Genomic DNA, 11,711 nt, shown 5'->3' with positions numbered 1-11,711 from the left:
TGTTTCCAAAAATATTTCACAGAACATCAATCCCATGGAAAGATCCAAGAAAAAAGAGTTCTGTGGTTTGTGAAAAACACTAGGTTAATCAAATGTGTCTTTACTGCCAGACTTTTCAGAGCCTTTAAAAATTTCACATGCATTATGAAATCCCAAGAGGGGCTGTAGTATGCTGTGTTCCCAAATATACCTGTTTACAGAAATTCCCCCCACCCCTAGCCCCACACACTCTTTTTTTTCTTAGAGATTTCTTATGACAGGTACATTACACTTCACACTTTCATAAGTTCTGGGACAGGGAAAGACTTACCTCATGACACAGAACTGTATTCCCCACTGTAGGTTTTTCTTTGGTTCCTCAAAGATGTGTCTGACATATGCTTCTAAGATTACTTGAGAACTAAATGAATATTTTCTATTTAAATCCAGATGTACAAAGGCAAGTAATTTTCTTAAAATTTCCAAATTTCTACCCCAACCCTCTCAACCATCCAAATGAATCAATAACCTAGTTCATCAGAGGAAATTGCAGCTATTTTATGTACTTTTAAAAAATGAATGCTCAATTATAATCAGATTATAAAATGAATCACATTGCCACATCTCTTTCTAGCCGCCTGGGCTGTAAGCTGTTTGTTGTCAGGTTCTCAGTGGCCTCTTCCCTGCTGCCCAACTCGAACCTGGGCCTCCCGCCCTATCGGATCAAAGAAGTTGTTGGCAAACTTTCTCACGTTGTCTGTCCCGGAGGCCCTGGAGATCTTTTGGAATTCACGGAAGGTTGCATCTTTCTCTCGCGAGATCTGCTCCGTCTTCTGCTCCTTTTTCCTAATGGCTTCCTTAATGCCCTCGATGTGGCACTTTTCCTCCTTCTCGGCGTTCAGCTTCAGGATGTGATGATTCTTCTCCCGAAGGATGTTGAGCTCCCGAATGTGCTGCACCTTGTCACCGATATTCTTGTGGACGTTACTCCTGGTCTGCAGGATCTTCTGGTCCGCGAGCTCCATGGACAGTCGCTTGTGCTCCTTCCTCTGCTCCTCGGGCTCTTCCGCGCACCACTTGACCTGCTGGCACTGCTCCTCCTCCCTGACCTTCTCCTTCGGCTCCCGGTGATGCTCCTTAATCAGGCCCTGGGGAAAATCTTGGGACCACTGGGAACTCTGTTCCAGGGACAGCTTCCTGAGGAGCTCCTCAGCCTTGGCCTGGCAGTCCATGAGGACCTTCCGGGCCTGGTAATTGACTAGGGAGCTAAGATTGGTCTCCTGGATCTTTTTCTGGCCCTCCGTGGTGTGCACATGCTCCTTTAGACAGGCCTGCTTCAGCCTCTTCTGCAGCTGCAGGCTGTTCTGCTCCCGCAGGTCCTGCATCTTCCTCTCGTGCTCCTGCAGGCGCTGCACCTGGTACTGCTTCCCGTGCTTGGTCTCGGTCTCAGAGGGGACCCCTTCCAGCTTCTCCTGGCGCTGGTTGTCTTGGTCCTCCAGCTGCGCCTTCCACCTGCTCCCCTGCCGGATCGTGTAGGTCGCTTGCCTGTCCCGCTGTCGGACACGCTGCTTCCGCCTCAGGCGAGCCTTGTGCCACTCCTTCTCCTGCTGCCACTGCTCCTGGCTCTGCTGCAGCAGCAGCTGGCGCTCTGTCTCTAGGGTCAACTGGACCTTCTGGTCTGAGCGCTTCAGCTCCTCCCAGGCTAGAGCCGCCTGCTGCTGCAGCTCCCGCATCCTCTGGGCCTTTTTGAGCCAGGTCAGCACCAGGGCCACAATCTTCCGGTCCCTGGAGGACATTACTGCCTTTTCCAGCTTGTACTTGAGGATCTGGGTGTGCTGGTTGTGCATCGCCTTGCTGGGGAGCGAGGGCTGGGAGTACTGGCTGGCTAATGACTCCCCTGGATCATTACGGTATCTTTCCTGGATGTACACGCAACCTGACTGCGTCCCGAACTCTCTGGAGGGCACAGAACACTTCTTCATGTGAACCGAGGAAAGGGACCAGCGACCGAGACCTCTGCAGGCTGGCACTGCCCACTGGTCTCTGCTCTGCACCTTTTCTACCCTGAAAGTTCCACTCGGGGGAGTGTAAGCTCCCTGCGGGTAAGGTGGGGGCGAATCTCCCCAGGCCGGAGGGTGGTGCTGGCAGGGCTGAGGTTGTTGCGGTGGCAGCTGGGGCTGCTGCTGCCGCCAGGCCCGGCTAGGCGGGCTGCCTCCCTGCTCCAGGGGCTTGGTACCTGCCTCCCCCCAGGCGTCTTCCAGGCGCCGTCTGCGGGGCCGGTGCTTCCTGGCGTGGTCCGGGGGCCTCCGGGCCACGTCGGTCAGGCTGCGGCTTTCAGGCGGAAAGTCCGGGTACCGGCGCCGGCGGGGCCGCGGGATGGGCGAGCAGAGCAGGTGCAGCCAAGGCGCCGCGGCCTCGCTCCCCTCTCGGGGAGTCCCGGCCCGGGAGCACAGGCCCTGCTCGCTCTGCGGCCCTGACCCGCCCAGCCGCGCCGAGGATGCGCGCTCCTTGCGGGGCGGCGGGGCCTCCCAGAGGTCCGAGTGAGGCCGCGGGGAGAAGCGGCCGAAGCCCTCCATGCTCCCTCCCCGCGCTCCCAGCGTCTGAGCCAGGGTCCCGGGACCTCACGGGGTCGCTGCGGAGACCCGCCCCGCCCTCGGATCCCGGGGGTCCGGGCCGCCTGTGACGCTGTGGCCACTTCACAATGCACCTCCGCCCCCCCCGCCCCTCCCCCCCCCCCCCCCCCGCCGTTGCCGCAGCCGCAGCCCTCGGCCCTCGCCCACTGGGGACTTCCTAGCGCCCGAGCGGTGAGAGGACGGGGGAGGAGGGGAGGGGAGGGGGGAGGAGAGGGGGAGGGGGGAGAGGCTGTAGAAAGACAGGGTGACCCTTAAAGCTGAGGGTGCGTAGTGAACCCCCACCGGTGTTTCAGGCAGGAATTTGAACTCGCATTTGTACACCTTAAAGTAGCAGAATTTTAAAAGTAGCCAGGTGAAGGCGTTACCCCCAGAATGGAATGTAGCGGGGAAGTCCTTTAGTCAGGGGTCCCTGCGTCTCTGCGCCTCTGCAGTGTATGGAAATGAAGCGGCCGTGGAAGCACATTAATTCACTGCACCATCCTTCTGCCCTTTTAAGTTAGCAAGCCCAAAGTGTACTTTTTAAACTTTTAGGGGAGAGAGAGAGAGAGAGAGAGAGGGAGAGAGGGAGAGAGGGAGAGAGGGAGAGAGGGAGAGAGGAGAGAGGAGAGAGGAGAGAGAGAGAGAGAGAGAGAGAGAGAGAGAGAGAGAGAGAGAGAGAACAACTAATTTGTTTTCTCCTAATATGGCAGTTACTGCTTTTGACAAAATATGAATGTTAAGTGCACATTTCTGAAATAACATCAGTGGACAGCTTGCCGAAATCACATTGTTGTTTTCCTCTTTCTCCAGTTTTGTGAGATTAATTTTTCTTGTTGAGGCACCCAGGGCTAATGGGAAAAGCACTGGATTTGGTCATGCAAACTTGAGTTTCAATCTCCTCTGCCACTTTCCACTTGTGTGGTCTTGGGCTAGTTACTTAACTCTCCTGACCCTCAAATTCTGGAACAGTGGACTGGAAGAGGGGCCGTGACAGTACCATTGTTGGGCTGCCCTGAGGGTCAGATGAAACTACGTATCAAGAGCTTAGTGCCTTAATGCATTCAATAAACATCATTTTGATGTCCTTCTATCCTTCAATTACAAATTCTAAGGTTTAATATACGGGTTTACAAAAGTTTCTACACATTCCTAGAAAAGAAGAATGGAATTAATGTTATCCTAAAACAGTTTAGGTAAAGGATAGAGTGCTAGGGAGGGGCGATGCCTCTGTTGTGTTCTGTTGTGTTCATCCTGGACTGTGGATCATGGCTAAGTCACTTCCTGTCTCTGAGATGTAATGAGGAAACAGTTCTGGATAACATTCTCCAAATATGGTCAATCCTTAAAGAAGAAAATTAAGTATTTACTGACCCCAGTCCTCTTCACCCACATCTCCTTGAAGTTTCACAGTGACCCAGCTAGGCAGGACCAGTAGAACTGATAACATTTCCTTAAGACAAATCTGAGACTTGGCCATATTAACTGATTCCCCCAAAGATCAGTTGGTCAATGGTGGAAGTTTTGACTTCAGGTTCCCTTGTCTTTCCATATCATGCTGCCTTTCAGGAAATGCACTTTGAATTGAGACATGTGTTATGGACCGAAAGTTTGTGTTCTTCCCAATTCATATGTTGAAGCCCTAAACCCCAGTGTAATGGTATTTGGAGGTGGGGCCTTTGGGAGGTGATTAGGTTTAGATGAGGTCATGAAGGTGGGGCCTCCATGATAGGATTAGAGGAAGGGACCAGACCTTCTGCTCTCTGCCATGTGAGATCACAAACAGAAGGTGGCTGTCTGTAAGCCCGGAAGCAGGCCGTCACCAAGAAATGAATGTGCTTGCATTTTCACCTAGCACCTCCCAGCCTACAGAACTGTGACAAATAAATGTCTGTTGTTTAAGCCACCCAGTCTGTGGTGTTTTGTTAGAGCAGCCTCAGCTGACTAAGATGACATGCTTTACGAAAAATTATGGTCAGTATATATCCGAGGGTCCTGACAGCCATGTTCTTGAAGCCATGTGGTAGCAGCCTTAACCAGAGTGACTGAGGCCTCCCCAGGAGCCCACTCTGCCTGGATGGGATCTCACATGCAGTCATTAGCACGTCTATAGCTGAGGACAGGAGGTTGTTTCTACCCTAGGTTTCTATTGGTGCAACTCATACCATTGTTAGAGAAATTATTTAGTGATTATAATTTTTACCAGGAGGCAGCTTTTACATAAAATAAATCAAATTTGAAATGGAATCATTTACGTGAGGAAATATTTGCTGCTATCTGAATGTCATATGAAATATTTGCTGCTATCTGAATGTCATATGCCTTTGTGGAAGCTTTGTAAAACATTTTGTACATCTACATGTGGCTCTCGCTGGTACCAGGCCATTTCCTGTTACAGAGAAGCAGTGCTGTGTGGACAAAAGTGCAGCCACCCAAGAGCCAGGAGACCTGCCACCAGGCAGCTCTGCCACCTGCTGAATCACCTGAAGTGGTCATCTTATTCTCTGTCTGGTGACTCTGGTGGTTTCTTCATTGCTGCAGGAGATGATCTGTAATATCTCATTCAGTCCCCAATGCAACTAGAAAGAGGAGTTCAATTTAGTAACTCCTGCGGCCTTCATTCTGCAAAACAAAAATGAGTTAATCCCTGAAAAATGCTTACAGCAGTGCTTGGCATGTGGTTGCTGCCTTATAAAAATTAGTCACTAGAGTGATCATAATCATTATTCCAAGAGCATTAAAACCATAGCCATAGTGTAGGGCCGAATTTAAAGACATAGTTTGGCAGATGTAAGCTATTACATATGGAATGGAAAAACAACAATGTTCTACTGTATAGTACAGAGAACTATATTCAGTATCCTATGATAAACCATAATGGAAAAGAATATTTTTTAAAAAAAGAATGTATATATATATATGTAACTGAATCACTTTGCTGTATAGCAGAAATTAACACAACATTGTAAATCAACTGTACTTCAATTATAAAGACAGAAAGAAAGAGAGGAAGAAAGAAAGGAAGGAAGGAAGAAAGGAAGAAGGGAAGAAAGAAAGAAAGAGAAAGAAAGAAAGAAATACATAGTTTGGAGCAAGCCAGTTTCCCAATTCAGGGCTCTTTGGCCTCTTTCTTGCCCTGGAGGTTCTCAGAATTCCTCATGGAATTGAGAATAGCTCACTCACCTCTGTTGACGATAGAGGGGACACAGTCTTAACTTCATGATGCCACAAAGATTTATTGAAATCTGGGGCAGGATTAGAAAGATAATCAAAGGTCCTTGCCCACAATATTGCTAGGAGAAACATGTCCAGGTAACGGATGTGTAAGTGGTTAGACGGTAAATTCAACAGTATTCCTAGAGGAGGGAGGGGTTAGTTTATAACGGAAGTTCATCCAGGTTGTTCATAAGGGAAGAGTTCACATAGAATGGTGCTAAACCTGGGAAGAGTTCACATAGAATGGTGCTAAACCTGGGAAGGGAAGAGTTCACATAGAATGATGGTGCTAAACCTGGGAAGGGAACTAGGATCTCACCGTACAGGGATGGGCAGGAGGACACACCTGGCAGAGGACACTGTGTGGCCACAGTGTGAAGCCTCAGAAATGCCTGGCATGTGGGGTCATGTGTGGTTTGTGTAGCGGGGACTTGGGGTATGTGTGCAGTGCCGTGACAGGTGATGGCACCAAAAAGGTGGGCTGGACCCAGATTCCACTGGGCCCTGAATGCTAGGCCAAGGAGTACAGGCTTCCCGCTGGGCAGTAGGGTTCCAGCTGTGTCCAGAAGTGCTTCAGGATTCCTTGAAGCTGCCGGGGGCCCAGAGGAGGTGGGGCTAGAGGACTTCAGGGCAGCCTCTGAGGCCTCTGTCCCTGCTTCACCCAGAGCAGCTCAGAGCAGCTCCGATTTTATCTGTTTTCTATCCTGGGGTTCTTGGTAACACCTTCTTGAAAAAAGTTGGGGCTTCCTCTGCTTATAAAAAAGCATTAAAATCCACTATGTAGACAACAGTGAAGTCAGTAAGAGTCTTGAAACCAAAAAGTGACCCGATTTAGTTTCTATTTTAGAAAGCTCACCCTGGCAGCAAGGTAGAAGATAAATTGAGATGAGTATGGGGAGGGGACTTGGAGAAAGGGGGCTAGTTAAGAAATTGGTTCAGTAATGGGGCAAGCAAGAAGGAAGTGAGTGTAAACCCAGACATTGGCAAGGGGAGAGGGAGGGATGGATTCAAGGTACACGGCAGAGGTCAAGGAACCATGACCTGAAGGTGGACTCGATCTGGAGAAAGAGGGTTTCTACCCCAGGGGCCTGGGAAGATGGTGAGTGGCAATGACAAGAGGTCTCAGTCCAGGTGACCTTGAAAACAGTGATTTTGGAAATCAGGTGAAAGAAGCTGTAATAAAAGTGACTACAGCACAGAGCAGCAAACAGAATGTCTGGAAGAGGCTGATGAAACTGGGAAGAGAAACCTTATCTTTTGAGGGACCTGCTGATGAGGCTCCTGCTTAGAGCACAGCTGCCCAAGCAGGACAGGTGCTCTCACCTGCATTGTTAGCATCTGGTCAAGATCCCTGGGAGAATGACTACCTGGGAAGCCTTGGTCAGCTCTTCCATCAGGCAGATGAAAGAGATGTTTTGTAGATGTTCAGCTGCCAAGCATTCCCTTGATACTAGGAACAATCAGCCTCCTTTTTATTTGGCAGAAAAATCCTCAATGTATTTCACTGGAGGCCTCAGAACTTAGACGTTCTGCCAAATGAGGACATGGGCCTCTTTTCTGCATTTGTTGGAGACTTAGAAAATATGGCAAAATGTGCTCTAACCTCACAATCTGAATTGACTTATGGAATAGACGTGTGTCTTGGGCCCTTACTCAGAATGACTGTTAGTGTCTTCAGATTTGATCTCTTGGCACAAAGCAATTAGTTCTTGGATGGTCCAAAGGGGAGAAATAAACTAGAGTTTCTCCATCCAGTGTAGCAGCTGGCAGCCACACATGGGTATGAGCATTTGAACAGGGGTAGTTCCAGTTGTCATGTGCTATGAGTATAAAATACACACTGATTTTAAAAATTTACTATAAAAATAGTTAAATATCTCAACACTTTTTATAATATTGGTCACTTGTTGAGATGGCATTTTAAACACAGTGGACTAAATAAAACATATTATCAAAGTTAATTTCACATGTTATTTGTTTTAATGTGGCTATTAGTCAATTTAAAATTATATATATGTAAGTATATATCACGGTATATTTCTATTGGACAACACTACTCTAGATAATTGAGGTTCCTCAACAGTCATGTTGCAAGTGAAACTTTCAACGTCTAGGTAATTTTTATTTTATGTAAATTTATTGCTTTGAGTAGAAGGGTTTAAGATGGCGGTATAGGAAGACCCTGAACTCAACTCCTCCCATGGACACAACAAACGTACAGCTACATATGGATAATTTTCCTCTGAAAAGGACCTGAGAACTAGATAAACAGTGCCTTGACAACAAAAGATAAAAAAGATGCATTGAGACAGAGAAACAGAGACACGGTCTCACCCAGGTCCCCACCCCAGAAGCAGTGACCCACAGCTGGGAGGGATCCCAAAGATATAGAACTTTCCCTCAAGGAGCGAAGGGATTGAGCCCCATGTGAGGCACCCTGACTTTTGGGTCCAGCACTGAAAAGAGGAGCCCCACAAATCAGTGGGGATTAAGTCCATGAGAACCATAAAACTATAGGGAACAGAGAACCCACTCTTAAAGGGCTTACATGCAGACCCATTTGCAGTGAGATCCAGGGCAAAAGCAGCAGAAAGGGCAAAAATGGCAAACAGCACCTAGACCATAAGTGAGGGAGACCCACTTACTGATTTTACAGTGGCTGCCAGAGAGGTAGGAACCTGCTGGGACTTTCTTGGAGATGGAAGTGCTGGTGGGCACGTTTTTTACAATCTCATCATAATTTGCTGGTGAAGAGCTGGTGAATGCCATTTTTGGCACCCTCCTTCTAGCCTGATAGCACCAGAGGGCATGCTCTACCCACTCCACAATACAACCCAGCTGGTTGAGGGCCTTGCCCACCCTGCGCAGCAGCTGCACCACAACCAGGCTGGGCGAATGCACTGTGTCCTGCCTTCCCCATGCAGTGGCCATGCTGCAACCAAGTCAGGTGAGCACCCCAGGCCCCTGCCTTTTCCACACAGCACCTGAGACCCCAACACAGCTGGTGTGTGCATGCAGCCCACACAAGGGCCTCCCCTTGAGCACCTGGCTCTGGTGTTCAGGGAAGACTATGCTTCTGGGCCCCAAGGGTCATCTCCTACACAAGAACACTCCTTCAAGACCGTGAGAAGTAGGTGTTTTGCCTGATACATATAGACAAACATAGGTAGTCAGACAAAATGAGGAGACAGAGGAATACGTCCCAAACCAAAGAACAAGACACATCCCCAGCAAAAGACATTAATGAAATGAAGATAAGCCACCTACCTGATAAATAGTTCAAAGTAATGATCATAAAAATGCCCACCAAACTTGGAACAATAATGAATGAACACAGCAAGAACTTCAACAAAGCAATAGAAAATATAAGAAAGTACCAAACAGAAGTTATAACTGAACTGAAAACTGTACTTGAGGGGTTCAACAGTAGACCAGATGAAGTAGAAGGATGAATCAATGAGCTGGAAGACAAAGCAATGAAAATCACCCAGACAGAGCAGCAAAATGAAAAAGAATTTTAGAAAGTGAAGATACTTAAGTAACATCTGGTCCAGCATCAGGTGGAATAACACTTGCGTTAGAGTGACCTCAGAAAGAGCAGACAGAGAGTAAGGGCCAGAAAAATAATTTGAAGAAATAATGGTTGAAAACTTCCCTAATCTGGGGAAGGGAGTAGATAGCCAGGTCCAGGAAGCCCAGGGAGTTCCAAGTAAGATGAGCCCAAAGAGAGCCACACCAAGACACATTATAGTTAAAATGGTAAAAATTAAAGATAAAGAGAGAATCTTAAAGGCAGCAAGAGAAAAACAACTTATAATGTATAAGGGAAACCCCATAAAGCTGTTAGTAGAATTTTCAACAGAAATTTTATGGGCCAGAAGGGCGTGGCATGATGTAATCAAGGTGCTGAAAAGAAAAAATTTCCAGCCAAGAATTCTCAACCTGACAAGGTTATCATTCAGAATTGAAGAAGAGATTAAGAGTTTTCCAGATAAGCAAATGCTAAAGGTGTTCATCACCACTAAACTGGCCCTACAAGAAATGTTAAAGGAAATTCTCTAAGCTGGAAGGAAAAGGCACTAATTAATAATATGAAAACATACAAAAGTAAAAGTCTCACTAGAAAGGTAAATATACAGGAAAGGTAGTAAATCAACCACTTATAAAACAGGTATGAAGGTTGAAAGACAAAAGTAGTAAAATTAACTAAAATTATAATAGTTAAGGGAAGCATAAAATAAAAAGATGTAAAAGATATCATTAAAAAAACATGGAGGAGGGAGTAAAAATGTAAAGCTTTGGAATGTGTTCAAAATTAAGTTGCTATCAACTTACATCGCTGTATACATAGGATGTTATATATGAACCTCACAGTAACCACAAGGAAAAAACTTAAACACACAAAAGAAAATGAGAAAGGAATCTAAACATAACACTGAAGAAAGCCAAAAGACCACAAGGAAAGAGAGAAAGAGAAGAAAGGAACAGAGAAGAAGAAGAACAACAAAAAAGCCAGAGAACGATTAACCAAAAGGCAATAAGTACATGCCTATTAGTAATTGCTTTAAGTGTAAATGGACTAAACTCACCAATCAAAAGACATAGAGTGGCTGAATGGATGAAAAAACGGGACCCATCTATATGCTACCTACAAGAGACTCACTTTAGAAGTAAGGACTGAATGTGAAGGGGTGGAAAAAGATAGTCCATGCAAATGGAAACAAAAAGGAAGCTGTGTAGCTATACTCATCAGACAAAAGAGACTTTAAAACAAAATCTGTAATAAAAGACAAAGAAGGGCACGGAATAATAATAAAGGAGTCTATCCAGCAAGAAGGTGTAACATTTATAAATATATGCACCCAACATATGAGCACCAAAATATATAAAGCCAATATTAACATACCTAAAGAGAGCAATTGAAAGCAATACAATAATAGTAGGAGATTTTAACACTCCACTTACAGCAATGGGTAGATCATCCAGACGGAAAATCAATAAGGAAACATCAGCCTTAAATGACACATTAGATCAGATGGCCTTAATAGATGCCTACAGAACACTCCATCCAAAAGCAGCAGAATGCACATTCTTCTCCATGGAACATTCTACAGGATGGATCATATATTAGGCCACAATATAAGTCTCAATAAAATCAAGAAGAATGAAATCATATCAAGCATTTTTTCTGACCACAATGACCACTATGAAACTAGAAATCAATTACAAGAAGAAAACTGGAAAAAACACAAAAATGTAGAGATTAAACAACCAGTGAGTCATTGAAAAAATCAAAGGAGAAATTGAAAAATACCTGGAGACGAATGAAAACAGAGATACAATGTACAAAATCTATGGAATGCAGCAAAAGCAGTTTGAAGAGAGAAGTACATAGCATTACAGGCCTACCTCAAGAAACAAACAAACAAACAAAAAACCTCTCAAATAAACAATCTAACTTTACACCTAAAGGAACTGGAAAAGGAAGAACAAATGAAGGCCAAAGTTAGTAGAAGGAAGGAGCAGATCAGAGCAGAAATAAATGAAATAAATACTAAAGAGACAAGAAAAGAGATCAGTGAACTTAAGATCTGGTTCTTTGAGAAGATTAAAAAAAATAGAAAATAGAAGATAAAAAATATTGAAAAGCCTTTTGTTAGACTAACCAAGAAAAAAGAGAAAAGGCTCAAATAAATAAAACCAGAAATGAAAGAGGAGAAATTACAGTTGCTACTGCAGAAATACAAAGGATCATAAGAGAATACTATGAACAATTATACACCAAAATATTGGACAGCATAGAAAAAAAGGGACCAATTCCTAGAAACATGCAATCTACCAAGATTGAATCATGAAGAAATATAAAACCTGAAGACTGATTACAGTAGTCAAAAACCTCCCAACAAA

The 11,711-nt window shown here is 45.5% G+C and overlaps 1 protein-coding gene across 1 annotated transcript; it reads right to left on the bottom strand.

Annotated features, from left to right (window-relative positions):
* Positions 1-647: 647 nt before the first annotated feature.
* Positions 648-2,555, bottom strand: CCDC185 (coiled-coil domain containing 185). Its single transcript, XM_060142052.1, has one exon. It carries the CDS (start codon positions 2,553-2,555, stop codon positions 648-650), a length of 1,908 nt encoding a protein of 635 aa, XP_059998035.1.
* Positions 2,556-11,711: the final 9,156 nt, after the last annotated feature.

The sequence above is a fragment of the Lagenorhynchus albirostris genome, chromosome 2 (genome assembly GCF_949774975.1).
Source record: "Lagenorhynchus albirostris chromosome 2, mLagAlb1.1, whole genome shotgun sequence".
Lineage (NCBI taxonomy): Eukaryota > Metazoa > Chordata > Mammalia > Artiodactyla > Delphinidae > Lagenorhynchus > Lagenorhynchus albirostris.
The sequence above is the reverse complement of the archived record's forward strand: the minus strand, read 5'-3'. Positions and strand labels throughout refer to the sequence as shown.